General features: G+C 56.4%; 1 protein-coding gene across 3 annotated transcripts in view; it reads left to right on the top strand.

Annotated features, from left to right (window-relative positions):
• Positions 1–26,464, top strand: part of KSR2 (kinase suppressor of ras 2) — a 90,435-nt gene that overhangs the window by 27,287 nt on the left and 36,684 nt on the right. For 2 of the 3 annotated variants that reach the window (XM_076352870.1, XM_076352871.1), the window contains exons 5-11: positions 4,669–4,850; positions 14,543–14,612; positions 15,316–15,399; positions 18,368–18,435; positions 18,611–18,709; positions 20,008–20,126; positions 23,399–23,567. In XM_076352870.1, the coding sequence (XP_076208985.1) occupies positions 4,669–4,850; positions 14,543–14,612; positions 15,316–15,399; positions 18,368–18,435; positions 18,611–18,709; positions 20,008–20,126; positions 23,399–23,567 (791 nt within the window). The remainder of the gene's footprint in view (positions 1–4,668; positions 4,851–14,542; positions 14,613–15,315; positions 15,400–18,367; positions 18,436–18,610; positions 18,710–20,007; positions 20,127–23,398; positions 23,568–26,464) is intronic. The other variant, XM_076352872.1, reaches the window with a different exon arrangement.

Genomic DNA, 26,464 nt, shown 5'->3' with positions numbered 1-26,464 from the left:
GGGGCTCCTCCTGCCCCCGGGGTGTGGGGTCCGGGCTGTGCTGGGGGGGTTTAGGCTGGGAGGACCGCAATGCATTTCCAGCACACGCTTTTCCCCCCCTCGTGTGATGCTGGCTTGGGTAAATGAGGGAAAATGGAAATGTTGGCCAGAGATGGGCGAAACCGCTCCCGGGAATTGGAAGTTGAGGCCGGCAGAGGTTAGGAGGTATAGCCTCCTCCGCCCAGGGGATTTACACCCTTATCTCCGCTCACTACCTGAAAAGCGAGAGACCTTTCACTCCCGGAGCGGAAAAAGCCTAATTTAGGAGCAGCTTAGTGCTTGTGGAGGAGGAAAGGTTTTTGCCGTGGGGCCGGGCTGGCGCAGCCCCAGCTGCGTCTCTCCCAAAGGGTGGCGGCTGCGTCTTGCACCGAGCTGGCACAGTCACCGGCCGAAGTGCATCCCTCTAAGAGCCCTTTGAGTTTTACCGAGTCTCCTGTCGGTAGGTTATGGGGAGGGGGCTGTGGCGTATCGTCCCCGTCCTGGTGCTCCTTCCATGGGCTGAGACGAGCATGGGTGGTGCAGGAGCACGGGGTGGTCTGAACGGTTGGACTCGATGATCTTAAGGGTCTTTTCCAACCTAAATGATTCTATGAAATAGCATTCCCAAAAATGTTTCCCTCGGAGCCCTCTCCAAAGCCCCTGGGGAGGACGCCCTGATGGGTGAGGAGATGCTTCCCATGGGGATGGTTCTTGTCCTGCGGCCATGGCTGGTCTTGGGCGAGCACTGCCGGTGTAAGGCCAAGGGTAACCGTCCTGATTTCACTCTGGGATGCTGCAATGCAAACGGGTGGGTGTAGGAGGTTGGTGAGGACTGGGCTGTGACCCCCGCCACGGCAGCAAGTCTCTTATGTGGTGCCCATGGCCGACCTCGTCCTGCACCCCTGCTCTCGCCCATGCAGCAAGGGTGGTATTTGACCCTCTTTTTGCACAAGCAGCCCCAAACGGGGCTTGGTTTGCACAGCAGGGAGGGGTTTGCTCCGTGCCCCACTGGCACCCTGGGTGTCTTGTCCCCAAATTGGTGGTCGTGGCCTCAGGGCTGCTTTGGAGTGGCCAAGAGGAGTTTGCAGAGAAGCAGAGGAACTGCGTCGCGTCTTGGGATGTCGATGCAGCTCGTTGTTTGTGCCCTCTGCCGCTTGCAGGACCCGTCCTCCTCCGGCTTTTGGAGTATTTACCGCTGCCTTTGCTGGAGGACGGGGTCGGGGTTTGCTCCCTGGGTGCACCACCTGACCGTGCACGGTGCTGGGATGCCCGCTGCCAGTCGGGGGCAAAACCAGGGGGAAGCCAGCAAGGCGACAGCCGTGTCCTCTGCAAGCCAGCCATGTGCTTGCCCTGGCCCTGCAGCTCTTCCTGGGCTCCCCATGGGTGCTGTGGGCCCTGTGGCCGTATCTTGCCCCGGCACTGCTCTCCCACGGAGGGGCAAGCTGCCGTTTCAGCCTGTTCGAGAAGGACTCAAAGCTTGGGGGGGGGAAGCACCAAGCGCTTGTGCGCACCCGGGGAGGTGAAGGTGCAGGTTTGCTCTCGGTCCCCCAGCACCCCAGGGTCACCTCAGGGGTCCCTAACAGGTGTGGGACACTGCTGTCCCCAGTTTTGGGGGTGCCTGCAGCAGGATACCCTGTCCCTGTGATCCCCCCCTGCAGCAGGGGATTTGCCAGGGGTGAGGATGCTCCTGCTGGAGCATCCCGCTCCTCTCCTTGGTGGCAGGGAGGCTTCAGTCCCTGCTCCCCCTCTTCTGGGACAGGGAAAGGGGTCGAGGCCACGGCAAGACAGGCAGCCAACCCTTTGCCGGTCACCCAGCTGGATCATGGTGTTTGTGTGTATTTATTAATTTTATTTTTTTTTTTTCCTGAAGAAACAGGGAGAGAAAAATATCTCTCTGTCCAAAATCACTCATCCTTCCTCATAATGAGAGCTGTCACCAGCCCTGCTTGGCGAGGAAATGATGCTCGCAGTAAATATTTGGTCTGGAACTGATTTATGGGTGGAAAAAAATGAGATTAGTGGTTAATCACTGTGTTGCAGGAAGCGCTTTGGGCCAAGTGCCGGGGCCGAGCTCGCGGGGAGCTGGGGCCATGCCCGCGCCGGGGGAGCTGCGCCGGGGGCTTTGGCGGAGACGTCGTGGTTGTGCCGCTGGGTTGGGATCAAGCGGCAACAACAGAGGGGTTGGACCAGCTCTGGGGGACACCAGGCTTCTCCTCACCTTGGTGCTTTGCAGATTTGCTTTAAAGACCGGGGGTTTAGGGTCAGGGGCAGCTCAGGTCCCCCTGGCAGGGCATTGCCCGGGGGGCTGCCGGTGCATCGGACCCCCGTGGGCTCCAAGCCAGGAGGGTTGTGCTGTTGGCTGCGGCTGGAGGCAATCATCCGCCCCATCCCCGAGCCCAGCGCACCCAAAGAAGTCATTACAGCCACCCTCAAGGCAGCAGCAGCTTTTCCTGTGCGAGGAAACAATGAGCTTATTAGAGGGCGGTTTAATTTTCTTCTGCTAAAGCGGGCTGGTGAGTGCGGCAGGATCATTTCCTATCGACTGGCAGGGCCAGATGCCCCTGGGCGTTGCCGGGGCCCGGGGCAGCGGGAGGTGCGTGGCCCCGGGGAGGACGGCTCGCCTGCGGGCAGGAGCGGGTGTCAACCAGAGGTGCACCCGAGTTCGGACGTTACTGGAGCGATGGCAGCAGAGCAGGACCCGGTGCCTGCGGATAAGTGTATAGGTGTTTGCAGGAAAGCAGCTGTCGGACACAAAGAGGAAAGCTTCGAGAGGGAGCCGTGCCTGGGTTTATACTCTCCTGATTTCCACTGTACCAGTGGAAACTCGCGGCGCTGCCCGGCGTTGCCCGGCGCTGCCTGGCATTGCGTGCCATTGCACAGCTCTGGTTTGGTTTCAGGGCCAGATGCTCTAGGTTTCCCTCCCGGGCTGCGGCAGGATGGGCTCAGCCGCTGCTGTCGCGGCAGTGCCGTGATTTGCTCGCCTCTCCCTCTGCTCCCGCGTTGGTTTTGCCTTAATTATAACAATATAACAGGAATTGAAGGCAGCAGGTTGAATTAAAGGCTGTAATTCAGTTGTGCATCGGTGCTAACTGTGTCACCTGCGAGAAAACCATCTCCAGCCATTCGTGAGCTGCGCTGCTGGGAGGGCAGGATGGTCCTTGAAGACCGCGAGCTGTCGCACTGCCCGCTCCATGCTTGGATGGGGATCTCTGCCCCAAACCCTTCAAATCTCCAAAAGGGCTGAGCTGCCTTTCCCAGAGGCTGCTTTGGGGCAGGGCAGATGATGCTCCTCTCTGCCTCGCGCTATTGCGATGTGGCCAGGGCGGGAGCGGCTGAACCAGCAAGGCTTAGCCGTGCCAGGAACCTGCAGCCCAGCCCCTGTGAGCTGCCGGTGTCAGTCTCCGTTGCAAATCTTTCAGATTTGTGTGCTGCTTTGGGCCCATCTGAGCCACCAAAGCGATGGCTGGTCCTTGTCGCAGCGCAAGGCAGGTGGAAAAATGGGCTGATGAGTGAGGGGTGGGTGTCTTGTACCCCCCTGCTCTGCAGCATTTCATTTCTGATGAACCTTCCCCAGTGCTTAGGGTTGTCCGCACCACGGTCCTGTGCCTCGGTGAGATGTTCCCCAGGTTTCTACTGGGGTCACTCACAGCGTTAGCCTTGGGTGACACGCTCTGCTGCAGTCCACCCCTCAGTCATACACAACTGCTTGGGCCCTAAAATGGGTGTAGGTGATGTTAAATGACATTAAAATTGGAGCAGGTGCTGAGTGCTGGTGATCTGGGTGCCAGTGCCTCGCTCCCAGTAGGAGGGAGCCGGGACCAGCGCTGCTGTGCCGCACAGATAGCAACATCCCTCGAGTTTAGCAGCGTCGCGAGTGCCTAAGTCCATTGTAGGTGCTGTAGCAAGCGGTCTGAATCTGCTCCGTAATCCCTCCATGCCTCTGTTTCCCCCATTTGAAGCAGGGCTGGTAGTAATGGCCGGTGTTTTGGGATGCGGATGAGCTCTGTGTGATGGCTGCCTCGGAGAGCAAGCCTTACCCTGTGCTGGCAGCCTCTGAGCCGGTATAAAGAGGAGCCGTGACGGGCACAGCAGCACATCCAGCCCTCCTGGCCCCAAATGGGACAAGGCAGTTACCTGGGGTCTTGCGCGAAGATGTTCGAGGGCTCGGACGTTACCGCAAGCAGGCCTTTTAACCATCAGCGAGGTCCACGCAGGCGGGTTTGCGTCGGAAATCTCTCGGATTGATGCACTGAGGGGTGATGCAGCCCTGCGGAGGGCTGGCGGGCAGTAGGTGATTTTGGGGTTGCAATAAGGCCCAGCAAGGCTGGGGGTGATGGGGCTTTTGGACCAACTGACCCTATTCAGCCGGGTTTTGCAGGAGGAAGAGCTCTCGAATGCAACGTGTTCCTTAATGAAATTTGCCTTTTTTTGATGATGGGGAAGGATATAAAGTTCTTGTAGGGATACGGGTCTAATTATCACATAAGCTCACAGGGCCGTGCAACATCTCCCTGCATGAGCAGCCATCCTACGGATGCCACCAGTCCCTCGGTGCATCACCCCCTCCTCCCCGCCTGTGAGCAAATTCCCCCGCCCCCGATTTCTTGCCCTTTACTTTTCTCTCCTTTTTTCTTCTCCTCTTCCTTCCAGAGTCAAGAAGAAGAACAAGCCCTTGAACCTCAAGATCCATAACAGTGTGGGAAGCTGCGAGAACATCCCTGCGCAGCGCTCCCCGCTCCTCTCCGAGCGCTCCCTGCGCTCCTTCTTCGTGGGGTACCCACCTTTCCTCCCCTCCACCCCTCCTGTCCACACCGAAGCCACCTTCTCAGCAAGTAAGTCCAAGTGGCCCCCTCAGGTCCCCCTTCCATGGGGTGGGTGATGGTTGATACCAAGCAGAGGATGTGACCGTGGGAAACTCGGGGCGTCCGCCTGTGCATCGATGGTCTGGAGGACATTGGGCGAGTGTTGTGCAGTGAGCACAGCCCTCGGGCAGGTGCCTCGCATCAGTGTTTAGAGACATGTGGGTGCTTCTGGGCAAAGATAAGCCTGGAAACTTGGTTATATATGTCTGTATATATACAAAACCACTGTCATATTGAATATTGGTTTATGCAACCGGATATGCTCCCCTATCGCAATAACACGGGTGCAGGAAGGTGGCCACCGTCATTTGGGAAAGCCGAGAGCCTTTCCGTGCTGCCTGGGTTGGTGCCGCCGGCTGGCTGTCACTTGAGAGTGACTTTTCCAAGGGCTCCTTTTGTAAATCCAGCCGTGGTTTTACCTTCACGCACGGGGGCTGCTTTTCAGACCTCTCCTGCTTGCAGGGTTTTGAGCCGATGCAGAGTCTCGGGTGAAGCCGGCCCCGACGCAGACAGCTCTGGTGCAAACCCAACGGAGCTTGATCCCAGCAGCCGGCCCCGGTCCTGCCTGCGGGTCTGCCCGGGGTGGTTTGCCCTCTTCCAGGAGATGCTGGTGGTGGGACTCGATGGGTGGGTTTGGGTCGATGAGCTCACCCAGCGCGTTGCTGCTGGCTGGGGAGAAACAGCCTGACCCTTACTTCCCGATCTCGGACCGGTGCCCTGACTAATTCTGCAGGAATTGAAGCTTTTACAAGCCAGGCGCGGCACTCAGCCTAAACAAAACCCTCCCAGAAAACACGTGGCAGCTGCTGGGAGCTATTTGCATGCCAAGAGCTGTTGTGGGGAGGGCGAGCTCCCCTTGCCTCTTGTTACTCAGCTAAAAGCTTCCTCCAACTCCATATCCAGGCTGGCTTTTTGCCACCTTCCCCTCCCCAGACTTTTCCCTTGTTTGCTTTCCCAAAACGTGGTCTTTTTGGCTCGTTTTGGGTTCTTCCAGTTGTTCTTACTGCTCGGCTCTTGGCTGAAGAAGGGGTTTGCAGGCAACACCCCTCCCTGCCCATCTAGCTCCCCAGCACCGGCAGGTTTTCCTCCATGCCGTGCTTCTCACCGGGGTGGGAAGTAGCACCAGGACAGCTTCACCGTCCGCCCTGAGCACTGGTTTGCAGGCGCTGGGTGCCGGTGTGATGGGGCAGCTCCTTCGCCCTGCTTGCATCCCCGCAGCCATGCCCCTCCCGGCCCCCTGCAAGGCAAAAACCTCGCGATTTCCTTCTTCTTTCCTTCTTCTTTCCTTCTTCTTTCCTTCTTCTTTCCTTCTTCTTTCCTTCTTCTTTCCTTCTTCTTTCCTTCTTCTTTCCTTCTTCTTTCCTTCTTCTTTCCTTCTTCTTTCCTTCTTCTTTCCTTCTTCTTTCCTTCTTCTTTCCTTCTTCTTTCCTTCTTCTTTCCTTCTTCTTTCCTTCTTTCTTACCAATCAGCTGCTCTTTGGGATCACTGAAGAATCATCGAGCCATTTCTGGCATCCTTTCGCTCCCCTTTCTTTGGCTTTGGGGACAGTGGGACCTGGCAGGAGCTCTGCGGGCAGGTGATATTATTTCTAGAGATGTCCAACCACCTGACTCTCACTGGCACAGCCAGCAGATTTGCCTGGAGCGAGGGGTATTTTTGCATTGCTCTTTCCCCCGTGGCATCGGCTGAGTTCAACTTGCAGTCCAGAACGATGGGGACTAGCAGACCAGAAACCAAGAAATAAAACCCATTCCCAGCAAACCCCCGCCGTGTCTAGTTGCATTAGGTTTCCTCACGCATCAGCGTTGGATTACATCCCGTGGTGTGATAACCTGATGTAATGTGGCATCGCAGGAATGTGATGCAATGAGAAGTGATGGGCTATCAAGTGACTAACGCTGCTGGAGAGGTGTCTCTTCTCATTTCCCTCGGCCCTCCAACTTTCTTGGCTGCTGTAAATGTTTGTTTTCTGGGCTAGACGTGAGCCGTGGAGAGAGGGGCTTGGTTGCACCAGCTGGTTGATCCCTGCTGAAAGGTTCTAGCATCAGTGAAACCATTTGGTCCTTGCAGGATCAGCGTCCATGCACTCAGCGGCCCTCGCTCCTGGGGACCTGCGGGGAAAATTTGATGCAAGGCAAAAAAAATCCCACTGGATTGTAGTTTTTCTAGCTCTCCTGTGTTTCTGCATCATTTCTGTACCGGTGGCCTTGTCCTCAAGTTGCATCCCGGGTTTCTGTCTGCTTCCAAGTTTGCTTTCCGGTTTGCAACTGTGTGGGAAGAGTGGCCGCATCCTGCGTGTGGCAGCCGGGTGCTGAGCGTGCCCCCGTGGGGAGAGAGATGGGGTTTAATGGAGCTTGACACCAGGGTTTGTTAACTTGTGGAGAGAAGATGAGTTATGCCAAGCGGTGCAGAGGCAGAGTTATTTATAGGGAGGAGTAGATATCTCTGCAGCTTTCCCCATGCCCCGCGTTGCTGTTATGGGACCTGGGTGGTTTCTCCTCGCTCCGGTACACGGTGCTTCGCGTATCCTCAGGTCCCCAGCTCTCCTCTCGCTGCCGTTCTCGCTGGTCCAAAGTACCAGGGCTTGTAGGTCCTACGAGAAGCGCTGATCGTGGTTTGGGGCTCGCACCTCGTCCCATCTCCTGGGGTGTCACTGTTTCTCATTGCTTTTTAAGTGCAATGGGTTTCCCGTGCGCTGCTGGATGAGCTCCATGGGGCTCACCAAGGGTGTCAGCCACTGCATCACGCCCACCCCGCATCCCAAGGACCACCCTGTCCCCATCCTTGTGGCACGGATGCAGTTTGGCAGCCAAGTTCTCCACAACATCCCATCCCTATGACCACGGGTACCTAAGCTTTCATAAAACCCCAACAGAAAAATGCCTTTTCCCTTTTTCTCTTGTGGGATCAGCCCAGCAGCTCCTGGGATGCTCTGGATTGGTGTGGAATTACTTCCCTAAGCACTGAAACAAAAAAATGTTGCTGTTGTCAAATTGAGATGCGGGAGAGGAGCCCGGCGAGCCCTTGGCGAGACCCCTCTTTCCCCGGCTGTCTCTCGATGGTCTCTTTTCAACAGCCAGTGCGTCTTGCTGCTTGTGGCAGGAGCGTGCTCCCATCTGAATCATCTCTGGTCCTGATTGGATGCGGGTTAGGATGCTTCTTTCTTATTTTTAACAGCCAATTTGCCCTGATGGGAATGGATTTTTGCAGACGTGGAGCGAGAGCATGAGGGCTGGCAGCAAGCTGCGGAAGGACCCTCTTTCTCCTACAGCACAAATCTTGCTGGAGGGGTGAAGTCCCCTTCACGCAGGGCCAGGATCCCTGTGAATTTTGGTTTTGAATTGATTCTTCGTTAGCAGCCCTTGGAGGGGAAGCAGAAGGGGGGAAGTAAAGACTTTTGGGGTGCCCTTGAACTCTAGCTTGGCCCTGAAATAGCCCAGCCCTGTGACTGAGGGACAGAAGATGGTTTGTCTGGCTGCATCCAGGACCCTCTCTTGGTGCATCTGCTCGTTCCTGGCGAACAAGTGACCGCCAGGGACATGTTGTTGCTTTGAATTTAGGACTCGACACCCCGTGACTTGGCTACAGGCACCCAGAAATCAGGTTGGATCTTCTCCTTTTTATTGTAAAGGCTCGCGTCTAGTAGGTCCTGTTTGTGTCTCTGTTATCTGGGTGTCGAGGTGGCTGGCATTGCTCCTGGACTGTGCCCTCTGCCTGTCCTCTCCCTGCTGCAAGGCCAGCCGGAGCACTGTCACCGTGTGCCTTCAGGTCACCTGCTTGACGTTCTCCAGCATGGGTCAACAACGTCGTTTCCATCCTGGACTATTTAAAACAAAAAGGGGTGGAAGGGAAGGACAAAAAAAGGCTGCGTGTGACTTTGCTGTGCTAGGACAGAAAAATGAGCACCTGGGCACGTGGCTGTGCGGGGAATGTCCTTGCTGCTGCCCTTCCTCCAGCTGGTGTCCAACCCTGCAGAAGGAAAGGAGCAGCCAGTGCAACCCAATCCAAGACCTTGCGTGTACCAGGAGAGAAAAACCCATCGCCTGTCCCCAGTGGCCCACAAACTGAAGCTGCGTGTGAGGCCTCTTCATGCACAGGTGTTGCTGAACACCTTCCCACAACACACAGCGGAGAGGCTTTTTCTGTGGCCTGGGAGCACGACAAGAGCCATGGAGCATCCCCTGGTACATGGAGTTATGAGCAGTGACCCCTCAAAGCTTTTGTCTTGTCCCTGGAGAGCCTATCAGGGCTGTTTTAATGTGGTCTCCAGTGATGCCCACCTCCCCTCTGCATCAGCCCAGTCCTGTATGTCAGCTCCGTTGCATCCACAGTTGCCTTCGGTGCTGCTCGGGCCGTGTCCCTGGTGGGTCATTTCTCCTGGATCCCGGTCCTGGCTCTTCCTCTTGGCTTTGCGACCAAGGACTTTGCAGTTTATGGCACTGACCTTCTGCCCTGGGAAGCAGCCTGGCTGTGCCTACCTAGGGCTTGGGTGGCCAACCAGTGATGGCCAAGCAAGCGGCAAGTGCCGAGATGCCACCAGAAGGCTTTGCGCTTCCTCAGCCCCTGACCATCTGTGAAAGAGCCCTCTGAAGGGCTGGCGTTGGGTAGGTATGGCTGGCGGAGAGGGATTCAAGATAATGCCCGGTGGATCAAGCCCTGCGCTGGGAATTCGGGAGCCCTAAATCCAGCCTTTCTGCTGGAAAGGACCAGGCGGGACCCGAGAGCGTGATGCCAGCATTGAAGGTGCCGTGGGACACGTGTGCAAGCAGTCAGTGCCATTCAGACCATGGCCCCTCTCTGCAGGCATCCCGTCCCCGATGCCGGGGGTGGTTTCGTGGGAAGAGACTTCTCCTTAACACCGTCCCGGCCCAAACCGCCTTCAGCAGGGGACTTCCCAAGTGGGACATCATTTCTTTGTGACCATCAGTGGTTTTCTCCTCCCTGAACCTGCCCTGCTGCCAGTACAAGCCATGGTACGAGCACTCCACGGCCGTGTTGGCAGCCCGGCTGGGAGCTCCGGAGCTGCAGCCCCCATCTGGCCACAGCTGGCTGCCTCACCATCGGGCCGCTCCAGCTGGCAGCGAGGCACCGGAGGGTTTCCTACCCCGGCAGCGCCGTGCGGAGCCAAAGAATGCAGCTTTGTCTGGCTAAGCCTAATTGACCCTGCAAGGCTGCAAACCGGGGGGAAAAAAAAATCACAATGCGAGTATTTAAGCCAGCAAAGCAACCGAACATGATATTTCGGCTGTATAAATAGGATTGTCACGCTGCAAAGAGGAACTGCCAGGATTATAAAGTGACTCTGTTTTCTTACTAGAGAGATGCTATGAGGATAGCTCTGCCTTGTTTGGCTGCTTTGGATGATCCCCTTGGCAAGGGCTGAGGTTTTGTTTCTAACCCACCGGATCATCCTTCCACCCGCAGCGGGGACTTCGCTGGGTTTGGACCTGGCTGTGATTGTGTACAGAATATTTGCTGCGTGCATTAATGGAGGAGGCAGGTTGGCTTCCTTTTTAGCTTGAATCCTGCATGGATTTTATATCACTGGGGGGGGGAAACTGCTGCTGCTCCAAGTGTTGCTGCAGCTCCTTTGCTGCTGCAGCTGAGCTATTCGGGGATTTTTCCCATCCTATATCAAAATAGGCCCATTTAGGGCCTATTTTAGTCCTAAAACCAGCTAAAGCGAGGACCGAGGTGTCTCGTGGAGGGACTTTGCACCCTTGGGTGCACCCTTTGCTGCGGAGCAGCTTGCTGGTGCACTTGGCTCCCCAGTTGGGACCATGCGGGCAGTAATCTCTGCCAGCGTCCCCCATCGCCATCGTGATATGGCCCCTGGGCTGTGATTTCTGCCTGGGGGTGGGGTGGTAGAGATACACCTGATGCTGGCCCTGTTGTGGTTGTCTTCCAGGTGGTTGTTGAACTGTTTCGGGAGGAGGCTGCACCTCGGTGTCTCCCCACAATCTCCCTAGGGGACTCGGGGAGCCGGCGCTGGGAGTGCTACGGTGGCTGCCTGGGGTAGATGTGGGTCTGTAGGACGTCTACGGACAAGTGCAAAGTCTCCTGGCCATTCCTCAGCCTCGCAGTGATTCATCCCGGGATGCTTTCCAAGTTCACTTCCATCGATTTTATCCGTCCCATTCATAATGCGAACGTCGCCTGGTGCTGTTTATTGTAGGAGGAGGAGGAGGGTTTGTTTATAAGGCTGTCGCTGTGATGGGTAACACATTCACACCAATTCCCTGGGCATCCGGAAAGGTGCCAGGAGATGAAGAAGGGGAATATGCCAAAACACGGTCCCCATCGGTGTGGTTCAGCACAGCGGTCATGCTCTTGGGGTATTCACTGGGGGTGTTGGGGCTTGCTGCGGCCATCGCTGCCCTCCTGATCTGCGCCCAGGAAGGGTGGAAACCCAAAATAAATGACATAGGGAAGCTCTGGCTGCTCTTCTCCATGCAGGAGATGCCCAGGCTCCCAGGCGGGGAGCGAAGGGGAAACATCCGCACCGGCAGCCGAAAGGCGCCAGGGAGCCATTGGGATGGCAGCGGGGGCGAGGAGGGCGTCACGGCCAAGGCAGCATCCCGGTCCCCGTCACCTCTGAGGCACGCGGGTGCCACTCAGGGACCAGCGGCGGCTGTCACAGCTGCCTGTCACCGCTGGGGAGCCGGGCAGCAGGGCTCTTCTCCCGTGTCGGCTGTCAGAGACGCGCCGGAGGCGGCTGTCACCCTCCGCCCAGGCAGTTTCCCCCCTTCCCTGCTCTCCTCCTGGCACATCTGATCCCCGTCAAGCGCGGGCTGTTGACTCAAGGATAAGTTGTGCCGCGCGGAGCAGGAGCCATGACCTTTGCCAGCACAATGCTGCGGCGAAGGAAAGTGCGGAGGTTTTGGGGTGTTCGGGTGGAGGGTGGCATCCCCTGGCATCGGGTGCCCGGCTGCGGGGTCCGTGCCGCTCTGCGAGGATCGATGTGCTGGGTGGCATCGGGCAGCGTCATGACATTGGGGAGCCAGGTGATGGGGGAGGCAGGAAAGGGGTAGATGCTCAGCTGGGGGGGGGCCCGTTGGGCTGCTCGGTGGGTACCAGCTGCATCCTTCCCTGGGACATTACACCCGTGCCCATTAAATACCATCTCAGAGGAGGGAGGGCGGGGGAAGTCCTAAAACTGCCCTCACACACTTGTGCGAGGGGGATTATGGCTAGAAGAGCTCTGATTTGCAAGCCGTAGATGAGGTTGCTGGTGATAAACATACAAGTAATGACTGACACCCGGGCAGAGGAGGTCAGAAGACATCAACCGTTGCGGGGCAGCTCAGGGTCATTAGCGCGGGGTGGCGAGCTGCCAGCAGCAGGAGGACGGAGGGAGGCGGGCAGCCGGCTGTCACGCTTCAAAGCTCGCCAGGGTCAACTTATCCCGGTGCCGTCGGGGCAGCCGCAGCGCCTCGGGTCTGGCACTCCTCCATCACGGGGTCCCTACGACAAAGCCTGGCCCTCCCGCAGCAGCGAGACGTGCTCCCATGGCCACGAGGGGTTTTTTTTTCTTGCAATTACCTCCAGTTGTGGCAATTTTGGGTTTTTGATGAGAATATTCATCCTGTGCCGGGGGAAGGCTGCTTCATCTCCGCCTTCCCTTTGGGCATCACCCTGATTTAATGTCGCGCGGGGAGAAACACCTTTTCCTCCAGGCAAGCATCTCATATGCACCGGTTAAAGGGGAGAATCACTAATTAACTTCAAAGCCCCCCAAACACTCGGGGCTGTTCCCTGCCATAGTGGGGCACCTTCCCCTGCCCTCCTGCCCCGCTTTGCTTGTTTCCCCTCCTGCAAACGGCAGGTCTATTGTTAAACGCCATGATCCTTCCTGTATTGCTCCCTCTAATGAACATAATTAGCCGTGAATCACGTAGGTCTCATTTTTGTTAGGAGGTTAAAATCCCCGATACACTTTAATACATTTTTGCAGTGAGCACATTTAGAAAGTAATTAAAAGGCTCAGCCATCTTTGCCTATGTCCCCTCTCCCCCTCCCCAGGATGGCAGGATTTAATTGAGGCCAGCTGAAAGTTAGTGGAAATAAATTGTGGCTGATAAAGCGGAGGTTGTAATTTAATTCTGGGAGAGGAGCTGGTTTTGCCCGTGTGTTTAGTTCATCAAGGACCGGTGTTGAGGCGGGGGGCGGAACTTATTTGTGTAATGTGATTTACTGATGTGAAAATGACGTTTAGGGAGGAATAGTGCTTGTGCGTGGAGCGGTCCCACTCTTTAGAGCATCGTCTCCGGGGCATGTGGACATCCCTGGGACGTTGCAGATATTGGGGTAGCGGGAGGGATGCTGGTCCAGGAGCCTGGGGTGGGATGTCTCAAGGGCTGGTGAGAAGCACGGGTCAAAAATATTGCCATGCTGCTGGTGTAAACCAGCCAACCTGGGGCTGGGGGCAGCAATTACCTTAATTGACTTTGTAGTCCTCTGACATCTTAATTGCTGGCTGTGCCCGAGGAGGGATCGGGACTGCGGTAGCGGAGTAAGAGGAGGAGCTGGAGCAGCTGCTGGCAGGAGGTACTGGAGATGGATGCGTTTTAGGATGCTCCCAGGACTTTTTACAACCACCGAGCCGCCCCGGCAATGGGTGCCTCGCACGGGAAGCAGCATGTAAATGTAACCTTCAGAAAGAGAGCGCAATTAAAACACCCTGCCGCCCGCTATATTAAAATGGGATATTAAAGCAAACAGTGGTTCTCCCCACTCGGAGGGGTAATATCGAAAGCGTATTTAGCGAGGGATTTGCTGGCATACTGAGCAAACGGCCGGGCTTGCAGCTGGGCTCTGCCGCTCGGCTCCGCGCCGTTGCTCGGCTCGCATTGTGCTGGGGCTGGTTGCTTGTGCCCGGGAAACCTCTCGAATCCCTTATTGAAAATCCAGCCTTTGAATCCCCGGCACTGATCCCCCCGGGGGGCTGAGCATCCCACGGGGCAGGACCTCTCCCGTCGCTCGTGCATGCCCACAGGAGGAGGATGAGGGTCTCTGCTCTTGCTGAGGCAGGAGATGGAGTCCGAGCGCAGTGCCGGCATGGCCGTGCTGCTAATTACCTGCCCGCTCTGGCTGGCGCTAATGAACTTATCTCTTTTTCCTTACCTGGCCAAGGTCCTGTTACTCTTTCTCCCTCCTTTTCCCTTAGAAGGAGAGCTCCAAGGCTGCTTTTTACTTTGCTCTTCTATTTGAACATGAGCTAAATTGCTTTCCAGGTGGCTGACACTTGGCTTTTTGTTCAGCCGCAACCGCAAGACATGATGTCTTATTAATAAATGATGCAGTTGCCGTTTTGGCTTCGTTTTCCCTTTCTTGTTTGGACATCATGAGGTGGCTCCGATAGATTTGCAACCCTGCTCTGTGTGCAGATGGGTGCAGCGCCTCCCACCTCTCTCCCTGGCCCAAACTGGGTGCTGGGGGCTGTTATGGGAGGACAGGATACCCTGGTTCCACGCAGAGGCAAGCGCAAAGCCAGAGGCCTCTTGCTTTCCAGAAAGGGAGCCCAGCAGGACATCTCTACGGGGAAATATTAGGCAAACCCTATTTTTTGTGTGCGTCCTTTGCTTCCCTCCCCAAAAGCTTGAACCCTTGCTTTCGCCTTTATTGCCGCCTGATGGTTTTCCCTGTCTCTCCTCTCCCCGCAGATACGCTGTCAGTGCCTCGCTGGTCCCCGCAGATCCCCCGTCGAGATCTAGGAAACTCGATAAAACACAGGTACGCCAAGCCTGCCGCAGCGCTGGGTGAATCCCCCCCAGTGCCGGGGGATGAGCATCTCCCTTTCCATCTCTGGTCCGGGACTCGGGGGAGGGGGCTCAGGGTCGTTTCCCGTTTCCCATGCTGGGCTGCGCTGTCCTAGAAGCCCATTTAAATTCCATTTCAGTTCAGATTTGGTTTAGATAAGGCTTGAGCTGCTATCAATAACAGCTGTATACAGTCCGTGACCCTGCCAACCTTCAGCAAATTTCCCATCTCTGGATTATTGCCCTTCCATATCTACCGCAAGGAGAAGCACTAGAAATAGCCTCGGTGCTGCTGTTCGATGGGGGAGCCGCTTCTCTGATGGGCTGAAAACTTGGGTCCCCAGGGCAGGGAGGTGTTTTGGGGGCTCTGGCCGCAGTCTGGGGTGGGCAGAGCTGGGGAGCCGCAGCGAAGCCAGTGGCTAATGCCCATCCTGGCTGGCTTGGACCCCTTTGGAGCAGGCTGTGCCCTTCTGCATAACCAAACGGGGGCTCAGACTTGTGTTTTGGCAGCCCTAGAAAGACGCCTCGGTACCTGCAGCAGTGTTTGAGGGCAGCAAGGAAAGGATAAATCGGGGCTCAGTAGATAAGGCGCGGCTCGGGAGGTGTTTCTGCAGGAGCACGGATGGGGCGGCACAGCCTCGTCTCCCCCCGGCCACTCTCCGTGTTTCTCTCCGCAGGTTTTCCACCAAGTACTGGATGTCTCAGACCTGCACCGTCTGCGGGAAGGGAATGTTGTTTGGCTTAAAATGCAAAAACTGCAAGTACGTTGTGGCGCTGGAGCTGTTTGTGTCGCTCCTTAATGTTGCGAGGGGGATAATTAGGATTTTGCTGCTGGAGCTGAGCAGGGGCTTGGGCGTGGGGAGACCAACCAGCCTCTCGCCAGCTCATCCTTGCAGGAAGCTGTAATGAGACATGAAATTGGGTGAAGAACACCTCAAAACGGGGCTGAGGTCGGGTCTGCATGCCGGGGATGGGAGCGGGGTCCTGGGGGAGGATGCTGCCCACCAGACCTCGGCTCTGCTCGCACCAGAGCTCTGAGTCAGATCCTGACAGCCTCCCCGCTCGCTGCCGTCCTTGGCCTGGCTTTAGATGCCCACGTTATAGGGTTACGTGTGGAATTATCTGCAGGAGGTGGGGGGGATGGATGCGCTGCACCGGGGGTGGCGAGCGGCTCGGACGAGAGCATCGCCTGCCTGCGGGGTAGCTCTGGGCGTCAGATGGGTTTTGCCTACAGCCTTGGGCTGTATCCTCTATTTTTTGCATCAGCAAAAGCCTTGCGGCCCTCTGTTTCCTGGCAATGTTGTGGCACTGAGGAGCTAACCCACCCCAAACCGTAGTTAAACTGTGATGCAAAGGAGAGGGACCGCGCTGGCCATAAAATCAGGCAGGACTGGAAAAAGATAGCGAGGCAGAGGCTGGGGCCACTTATACTGCTTTAGATCCGGGGCAGCCCGTCTCTTACACGGTATCGTGCAGCCATCAGCATTTAGGAAAGCTGCTTCTGGAGACACGATTGCCTTTTCTAGGGATGGGTGCTGGGAATACACCAATCATCTGCGGTTAGCTGAGTTAGCCGGAGCTATGAAGTGATAACGATCGCTGTTGCCGTTGATTAAATGCTGATGAGTTAGCGAGTTGGGATTTAAACCTGGACGAGAAATGCCTGGTTTCTCTGCAGTTGCTGGTGGTTTTCTGGAAGTGATATTATCAAATTATATCTATTTTGAAGTGGTGATTCCTATTGCATTCAACGTTCAAGCAACTGGAGGCTTTGCTGCCTGCAAGACCTGCCTGCTGTGCCTGCCCGGGGCTGGTCCCCGTGTGGGAGGAGGGATGCTGGGACCTGCCCCTGCGATGCTGCGGCTCCGACTTTGTGTCAGTCCTGCTGCCTGTAGTCGTAGGATCATAGAATGGTTTGGGTTGGAAGGGACCTTAAAGATCATCTAGTCCAACCCCCCTGCCATGGGCAGGGACACCTTCCGCTAGACCAGGTTGCTCAGAGCCCCGTCCAACCTGGCCTTGAACACTTCCAGGGATGGGGCATCCACCACCTCTCTGGGCAACCTGGGCCAGGGTCTCACCACCCTCATAGTGAAGAATTTCTTCCTAATATCTAATCTAAATCTCCCCTCTTTCAGTTTAAAGCCATCACCCCTTGTCCTATCACTACAGGACCTTGTAAAAAGTCCCTCTCCAGCTTTCTTGTAGGCCCCTTCAGGTACTGGAAGGCTGCTAGAAGGTCTCCCCGGAGCCTCCTCTTCTCCAGGCTGAACGACCCCAACTCTCTCATCCTGTCCTCATAGGAGAGGTGCTCCAGCCCTCTCATCATCTTCGTGGCCCTCCTCTGGACTTGCTCCAACAGATCCATGTCCTCCTTATGTTGGGGGCCCCAGAGCTGAACGCAGCCGCTCAGAAAAGAGCAAAGAAATTCCCCAGCTGTAAAAAGCTGGGGTGAACGCAAAGTATTTAGGTTCGCCGGCTTTGCCATAGCCACCTGGCCCCAGCGCTGCTTTCCCCAGAAACAGGAGGGGAACAAGCAGGTAAAACAAACAAACAGACCCCAAACCCCTCCAAGCCTCAAATACTGAATTAATCTCTGCCTTTCCCTCTAGGAACGGCTTTGTAATAAAAGCTAACATGCACGGCTCCTGAATTTTCATTACCCAGGCCATTGACTTGTAGCTGCCTTCTTTTTTTTTTCATCCTTTGCCCTTGTTTTTTTTAATCCTTTCCTCCTTTTTGCCTTTTCCCCTGTGGCTCTCTCCACTCCGCCGGGGCCGCCACGGCAGAGCGCGAGCTGGGGACTCATTTCCATCCCTAATTAAGAATGAACGGGAACGTTTCGGGGCAGTGGGGGCCTGCTTATGCCTATATGCATGACCCGGGGGTGAAGCCCTCCGTAGACCCCTGCCCCGGCTCTGCAAAACCAGGCAAAGCTCTGCAGATTATTCAACGTTGCCATAAATGCTCTCATTATTTTTGTTAAATGTCCTGGTAATAAAGCTAGGAGGGAGGGCACAATGGCAGAGATTCATCGGGAGCCAAAGGGGGCCAGGGCAGCCGCTTCCTTCCCCTCCGCTGCCCCTGAATTTAATTAAGCGTAAAGCAGCATTAGCGCTGGATGGTGGTCAGGGGGAAATGGCTTTCCCCCAGGCGCGGGTCTCTGCTCCTTTTATTTCAGCCGAGGCTGGTGGAAATTACAACTTTGGGCATCTTGGAGCTGGCTGGTGGGTGTCTGGTCCCCTGCAGCCGGCGGAGAAAGGGGGGAGCTGGGCAGCCCCCCCCCCCCCAGGCAGGGCTGGTTTGGGGGTTCCTGCGCCCCTCCGTCGGGGCAGAGGCACCCACCGTGGCTCTCGTTTGCCAAGGGCGTGCAGCCTCTGCGTCCTCCCAGCCAGCAGCCCCGATGCTCCGACGACGTGCATCCCGTACCGCTTCTTATTCCTGTGCCCACAGCCCGGGCGGGCAGTTTGGGAATCACGGGTCTTCCCGAGCGCAAGCTGCAGGATTGCAGGGATCCGGGAGGGTTTGCCCATGGGCCCGCTCAGGCAGCGAGCACCCAGGGGCTGTGCGCAACCGAAATGTTACATCAAGTCATCTTTCGGGGTGGAGAAAGGGTCCCCGGTCTGCAGCGATGCTTCCTGCTCTGAGCCACATCCCTTTGGCTGTACCGTCACGCTCCGCACCCCCTTCGCCCTCGCTTCTCACGCCTTTTTCTCTGTTTCCCGCTAGGCTCAAGTGCCACAACAAATGCACCAAAGAGGCCCCTCCGTGTCACCTGCTGATCATCCACCGTGGAGGTAAGGGCCTTTCTTCCCCCTTCTGCCTCCGTGGATGTTGCCACCAGGTAAAACTTTCAAAAGCCCCCCGGGCGATTCGGGAGCCTGACCCCTCGCTGACGGCCGGCGGGACGGAGGCTCCCGAACCGCTTGGGCGCTCTGTGAAAATTTTACCCACCGTTTTTTCCGCTTGTAGGGAGACGAGCCGTTCGGGGCGAGGCAGATTTGCATTGCAAACCACTTCCACCCACCCTTCCCCTGCCTCCTTTTCTTTTCAGATTCCCCACCGCACGGGGTAAGTGCAACAGGTTTTAGCCTTTTGCTACCGTCGAGAGCTTAGGGTGGACGCGTGGGACCCGAAATCTCCCGCGGCGCTGTCGGTGCATGGGGGTCCCTGCCATGGGGACGCGGCCGTGCCCCTGCGGATGCTCGTGGTGCTTTCGGAGCTGCCTTATCCAGCTCTCCTCCGGGAGAGCCCATCCTAAAATCCACAGAGGAGGGAGAACTTTGCAGCAGGACGACGGGCGTCGCTTCCCACCTCTTTTCTTCCAGATTTTGGCCGAGTGCTCCCTGATGGCCAGAGGACTGTGACCGCCTAAGGGAAACGCTTCCAATTACCATTGCCTTAAATTTTGGGCTCTTAAGGCTGTTACTCTGTGTTAAATACCACCAAAAACATGCTCATTGGTTTAATCACGGGGAAATGCATTGCGCTGGTGGCACCTTTCAAGGCGAGTGGGGATGCTGTGGCTCGGAGTGGGGCAATTTTGCAGCCTTCACTCCAGCCCCCATGCCCTCACTTGCAGCAAATTCGGGTGGAAGGGGCTGAAGACCCCTCCGTCATGCTCCAAGCTGCTGCAAATCCTGACCAGGAGGCAGGGAAAGCAGCGTCCTGTGCTGCCGGGGGCAGGTGGGCTCCTGGGATGGGCAGAAATTGGGAATTCTGGCTGCGGTCTGCGATGTTGCAAGAGCCGGAGCTGCCCGCTGTATGTTTTAGCACGGGAGCAAGGAGCAGCGTGGCTTTGGGGTGGCCTCAGTATCAGTGAAATAGCCTCCCTAAAAAGCTCTTAAATGCTTTGCCCTGCAGCCGGCCCGTTCCCAAGTCCCCCCAGGCTGCAGGCTGGCTTTCCCCCCAAAAAACATCTCTGCCAAGAGCAGGCTGCTCTGAGCCGGCTCCTTCCCCCCCACCCTGAAAAGCTGCGGCGAGGAAGAGGACGGTGCCTCCTCCTGATACTGGCTGACCCCCCGGCTCGTGGGGTGGCCGTGATGGCTGCTGAGCCTCCCCGAACTGCAGCCCCTCGGCGGGGGGAGAAGGGTGCGGTTCGCATCCCACCATGGGGGGCTTTAAGCCCCCCACGTCCCAGGGGGGGTTTGGCTGTAGCCTGGGTGCAGGGGGGAGCCCGAAGGCTGGCTGCCATCCTGGGGCAGGAGCCGAGCGGCTGGAGCTGCCGTGGGGGATTGCTTTGGAGAGCAATTCAAGAGCGGTTTGCAAACACAGGGTGACCCCAAGTACTCCTTCGAAGCTTTGATGTCTCTCCATCTCTCTCCCCCTCCTCTCCATCCCCTTTTCCCCTTGCTCCCTTCTTAATCCAGCAAGGTTAGTCCGGACAGAGTCGGTGCCCTGCGATATCAACAACCCCTTGCGGAAACCCCCCAGGTATTCGGACCTGCATGTCAGCCAGACGCTCCCCAAAACCAACAAACTCAACAAGGTGAGCTGCTCCACCCAGCCCTGAACACCCCCTTCGTGCCCACCCCCTGCCAGAGGGGACCGGCCCCGTGTCGCCGAAATATCAGCAGCTTTTGCTGGTTCTTCGCGTGCAGCTGCTGCAGACAAGGGGACCAAAGCCAATGGCATTTTCAAATGCCACCCGAGCTGGGTTCCTTGAGCCACCCCATTTGCCTCGGCTTTCCCAGCGGGGATGCTCCTTGCATGAGGAGCAGCAGCTTTCGCAGGGCATGTCCTTCAGGAGCATCAGTCCCGTTTGCTGGGCGGGAGCACAGCTCGGAGAGTAATTTCTAAAAGAAGGAATTTAAAAGCAAAAGGGGCCACGCTCTGGGCTTGTGTTTGGGGCAGGAGGGGACTGGTGGGTTGTCCCCAGGATGGGGTATCTCCCAGCCCCGCAGCCGTCTGCCAGGACCGAGCCTTGCAGGTGTCTCCGTGGGTCTCCAGGCACATCCACCGCTATAGGGCTGATGTGGGTGTCAGCGCCTGGGTAGGAACTGCCTAGAAACCTGCTTGGGGGCTTAAATTAAAAAAATAATCCCATGGACCGGTGCTAATTCAAGGAGCAGAGCGAGGGTGAGCTTGGTGTTGAGGCAGGATGAGCCATGCTGTGAGCAGAGCTGCAAACCCCTCGCCCCTTGGGTTTCCCAGCGTGGGTTGCGTCCGCCAAGGTTATTTCTTCTTAAAACAAGATGGGATCAGCACTTCCAAAATAGCCTGTGTCCCACCGGTTCTGCTCCACTGTGGCCTCTCAGTCTCCAGGTCTAAGCCGGATTTGGGGTGGTTTGAGGTCTCTGCTACCACCTGAGAATTCCGTAAATAACAAATTTATTGTTACAAATAAAACAAGCCCAGGATTTGATTGTGTCTCTGGCAAAGCTGGTCAAGCCAGACCTGACAGTGCACCTGGCTTGCTTGCTTCTGCCCTGCATTAACAGCGATAAAACCGGCATGGGGTTATTTTTGATGAAATTTAGAGCCTGTTGCCTTCAGTGGAAAATTTCTCGCGGGCGGCCAGAGGTAGCGCAGGGTGAGGTGTTTGCAGGCTGGAAGTGCTTGAAGTGAGGGAAGTCCTCGGTGTGATGGGGAACAGGTCATCAAAACCCTGGCTTCCCAAAGCCTGGCAGGACCCCCAGCTCCTCCCGGACCTCAGCATCTTCTGGCTCTCGGCGAGGCTGGATGCCGGATGATGCTCTCCAGGATGCAGTTTTTAAAGCTAAAGCTCTTAGGAGATCCTTAGCGTAATGATCTGCTTTGTTGTTGTTGTTATGGGGTGTTGCAAATGGCTTTTTGAGGCTGGAGAGCTACTGCAAGAATTCAAAAGAAATTCAAATGCGTTTTTGTTTTAGTGCCAGTCCTTCCAGTGATTCATTTCACATAGGCACTACGCTCTTTCATTTTATTAGAGGGCACTGGGGAAGTGACTCGGCTCACTGATAAAGGCTTTGGGTGCGAAGGTCATCAGCCCTGTTTCTTCTTCTGCCTCTGCTGTGCAGTCCTTTCACCTTTCCTAGCTTTCCTCTAACCAGAGCATGATGATGCACAGTGTGTGTGTGTGTATATATATATATATATATATTTGGCTTTGACCTGAGCACTCCTGAGGTTAAAGTTTCATCTATGAATGTGCTTTATGCAACAGGGGCTCCTTCTTACTTTGATGTTTCTAAAAGCATTTCTTTAGCGATACCCTCTTCTCTGTGAATACCATTGAAATCTCATTGTTAGTGGCCTTCAGAGTTGGCTTAAAAAATAATTTACTGTCCTGGTTTCGGCAGGGATAGAGTTAATTTCCTTCCTAGTGGCTGGTACAGTGCTGTGGTTTGGATTTAATAGGAGAATAATGTTGATAACACACCGATGTTTTAGTTGTTGCTGGGCAGTGCTTACACTAGTCAAGGACTTTTCAGCTTCCCATGCTCTACCGACTGAGCAGGCTGGAGGTGCACAAGAAGCTGGGAGGGGGCACAGCCGGGACAGCTGACCCCAACTGGCCAAAGGGACATTCCATACCATGTGGCATCATGCTCAGCATATAAAGCTGGGGGAAGAAGGAGGAAGGGGGGGAACGTTCAGAGCGATGGCGTTTGTCTTCCCAAGTCACCGTTAGGCGTGATGGAGCCCTGCTTTCCTGGAGATGGCTGAACACCTGCCTGCCCATGGGAAGGAGCAAATGAATTCCTTGTTTTGCTTTGCTTGTGCGCACGGCTTTTGCTTTACCTGTTAAACTGTCTTTATCTCAGCCCACGAGTTTTCTCACTTTTACCCTTTTGATTCTCTCCCCCACCCCACCAGGGGGGAGTGAGCGAGCGCCTGGGTGGGGCTTAGTTGCCGGCTGGGGTTAAACCACAACATCTACCTAGCCAAGATTGTCGTGCATGTCAGGATGGTCTGTACAAAATGTATGTGGGTTTCCTGGAAAGCCCAGCTCATTTAAAAATTAATCAATTTGGACCAAATTACCTGCTGGGGGAGGCTTGTGCAGATTTTCTAACCCTGGAGGGATCTTGCCATGGGTGCACCTGTCTGGAGATGGGATTGCTCAGTGCTGCTGAAGGTCAGAGCCTGTTAAGTGTCCCCAAGTTGGACAGCAAGGTCACGAGCAAGGTGGGAAATTCTGGCTCCAATTTTCCTTTTCAGATCTGATATCCAGGCAGGTCTTCCTCCCCGTCTGCTCGCAGGTGGCCCTTCCTCACCCATTGCAGTGTGCTCTGGAGGGGCGCACCTGAAGCTGTCATCCTGGCCTTGGTTAGGAAGGGTCAACGAAGGGCAAGGGATGTCTTGGGATGCGTTGGCTGATCCTTTCAAATCTGCCTCGGCTCAGCCCCTGTGCCAAGCAAAGTGCTGGGTTTTTGGCTTGAAGGAGGTCAGCAGAAGCTGCCAGGTCCTTGATGTCTCTAAGGACCGAATCCCAGGGATGCGGCCCCCAACTCTGGTCTTGGTGGCCATGGCTCTGCAGAGCCAGCGGGGTTTAGGGAACCCTCAGCTGTGGGTGTGTAGCATGGAGGGGCTGGGAGAGGAACCCCATTTCTGGTGTGAAATGGCCTTGGTGCAAACTATGAATACAAATGGCTTTGGAAAAGGCGAGGCTGGGGCTCTGGTTGTTTTCTAGGGCTTCTGGAAACAGGGGACTGGGATGACCTGAGTAGCTCTCGCTTGTCACCCGGGGTCCTCTGCACTGGAGCACCTTGGGGTGGCACCAGCTGGCACTGCTCTCACTGGCTCCTCTCTTCTTCTCTCCCTCACCGTGTCCTGCAGGACCACATCCCGGTGCCCTACCAGCCAGATTCCAGCAGCAACCCCTCCTCCACCACCTCCTCCACACCCTCCTCGCCGGCCCCGCCGCTGCCACCCAGCGCGACGCCCCCATCCCCCCTGCACCCCTCCCCGCAGTGCCCGCGCCAGCAGAAGCAGTTCAACTTGCCAGGTACCGTGCTGGGTTCCCCATGGGCTCCCCGCCTCCACATCTGCCCGATGAAAGGGGCTCGTGCCCCAGGGTGTCCTCAGGGTAAGGATCTGCTCCATCTGCTTGCCTGCCTGGACTTACACTGGGATGGGGAAAAGTTGGAAGCAGAAATGAGCAACAAAGACGAGTTTAGGACAATTCAGGTTGGGAGGGAGCTTGGGAGTCTCTAGTCCAGCCTCCTGCTTGAAGCAGAGTCAGAGCTCAAGGCTCGATCCAGTTTGGTCTTGAAAACCTCCAAGGATGGAGCCAGCACAACCTCTGTGGGCAACCTGCTGCACTTGAGGCTACAAAAACCTTTCCAGGCATGACTCCTCCGTGGCATGTGCCCACTGTGTTGCCTCAGCAGCAAACGGGAAACAAGGGTAACTTGGGTTGACTTCACTGTGTCTTTGGGGTGATGCTGGCAGCGTGCATGGGGTGATAGTGGGGAGTCGCTGATGCTGGGGGTGTTTGACGTAGCTTGTCCCACCAAGTCTTGTCTGGGTACCTGGGACCCATCTGCTCCTGGAGCTCAGTCTCTTCAGGGAGGGTGGAAGAGGTAATTTGGTCATGGTGGCTGCAGGACACAGGATTTACATTCAGTGGCCAAAAAAGCCCCTCCTGGCCTGAGGACGTACCAGTGCCTGCCCCAGCGCAGCTGCCTTCGGGATGTCCTTGGGGCAGTGCTGCTGCTCCAGGGAAGGTCCCTTCCTGGAGGGGGATGGCTCAGCATCACTCCTGGCAGCGTGGAGGGGATCAGCTGTCCTCAGCCACCCGCCTGCCTCTCCAGCTGCTCCCAAAAAGGGCCTGGCGAGGGGAGAGGAGGGGGAGCCATGGCCCTGACCCATCTCTGAGATCCTGAAACACTCCTGGCTGGCCTGGGGATGGTGACCCCCTGTTTGGTCCGTGGCCTTGAGCTTCTTTGACGGGGCAGCAGCCAGGAGGTTGGGGTCCCTCCGGCATCCAAAAAACCTCCAGGGTTAACGAACTGGTCCAGGTAGGGAGGAGGGTCGGGACTGCTTCTATGGAGGAACCAGATAGCACCTTCATGCTCTGCTGATCTGCTGCACCGTGGTGATTCCTCCCTTCTGTCTTGATGAGCCTTCAGCTAGAGAGGAGGAGGAGGGAGGTGAGGGGGGATTTGACTGGCAGGATCACATCACATCACATCACCACAATAACAAACATTTCCAAAAGCTGGAAAAAAAATAAAACCCAAAGAACACAGGTCCTTGTGTGCCCAGAGAGGCTGCAGCCGCGCACAAGTCTTGCTCACTGGAGTGCCTGGGGCTCAGGCAGGATGCTGGAGGGGCACGAGGAAAACAGTGGAGGAGCTGTGAGGAAGCATTGGGCATTGCGAGGATTGATGTGACCCATCTGGCGAGGAGGGGCTTGGCTCCTGCTCCCCAAGTTGGGATCTCACCAGCCGCAGCCCTCGAGCCTCCAAGTGCTGGGAGGGGATAGTCCACAGCGTGGCTGCAAACCTGAGAGCACGGCGTGGGTTTCTATGCCGGTATGACCAAGTTCACGGTGGTCCAGCCAGAGCCAAAGCATCTGGCAGCCCGATAGCCGGGCTCGCAGCGATTAATGTCCCCAGACCGCTTGCTGGGCAAGCCTGGACCCTGCCTGGGTCTGGGGGGAAGGGACAGAGGGTCCAGCATTTGGTGACCCTGTCATGCATCACTTCTGGAGCAGAGACCTCCCTGCAGATCTTTTGAGACGTGATTTCATGTTGTTTAAAGCAGAAACCACAGAAGTAACCCCCACAGTGGGCAGCAGCATCTCCTCATGGGGACCCGGACATGCTGTCGCTGCCGCCGCAGCTGAGCCAGCGCAGGGAGCCCCTGGCACGCTTGCCCGGCCAGCAGGGATGGAGCGGGGCAGGATCAGACCCCGGCAGCTCTGAGGGGGCTGCTCCCTGCTTTAATGCCTGTGATGAGCGGAGCCCTGTGGCAAACAGGAGCTGATCTGACACAAAGCAGGACTTACCGTGCTTTCATCTTCCTGCGCGGGAAGTTCTCATCTCATCGAGATGGTCATCTTGGGGATTAGGATTTGAGCTTGGAAATTGCAACACGGTGACCTTTTTCTGCCAGAATTACCTTCGAGTCTCCTTTGATCTTGGCTCAGGGCTGCTCAGGTCCCACTGCAGAGCTGAGGTCAGTCTTCGGGGTCTTGAAGCTGGAGAGAAGCTGAGGGACAGTCTTTGAGGTCTTCAAGCTCAAGAAGAAGGTGCCTTCTGAGCTGGTGCTAACCTCTGGTGGCCTCAGCAGCTCTGTCTTGCTTCATACCCATGACCTGCATGCCCTGAGTCAAATCAGCCCTCGGGCTTTGCCCGCTGGCGACAGGGAGACGATGGAGGGTACCACCACCCAGAGCCCTTCTGCAGCGCTGGCTTTGGGCAGCGGCTCCTGGGGCTGCTGCCAGCCGCCAGCTCCTTTTGGTGCTCCGGGAGGGAGGCAGCCAGCCCAGGAAGGAAGCGTCTCTGAAGCATGGCAAAAATGCACAGTTACACGGGCTGGATTGGGCAAAAACGGGCAGCAGCTGCAAATCCATTGCTTGGTGTCTCCATGATGCCGAGCGGTTCCTGAAGGCCGGGCGGGAGCCAAGCACTGCTGGCAACCAGGTGTCCAAATCCCACCAGCAACTTTGCAGATGACATCAACACTCTCCAAATGCATCAGCAGTAGCTGATGGTGGCAAACATGAAGTAATAATCCAGCCAGATCGTTAGAGGGCTAAGGTCTTAATTTTTTGGCCTGGGCACCCTATGTGCCATCGTGGGTGGCATCCTCCGGAGAGATGGAGGTGGGAGAGGTTGGGTCATGCAGGGGGGGGACCCAGACCTGGGGCTGGCATTTCATGGTGCAGGACCGGGA

Source organism: Aptenodytes patagonicus, chromosome 15, assembly GCF_965638725.1.
Source record: "Aptenodytes patagonicus chromosome 15, bAptPat1.pri.cur, whole genome shotgun sequence".
NCBI lineage: Eukaryota > Metazoa > Chordata > Aves > Sphenisciformes > Spheniscidae > Aptenodytes > Aptenodytes patagonicus.
Note: the sequence above shows the minus strand (reverse complement) of the source record. Positions and strands in the feature narration are given on the sequence as shown.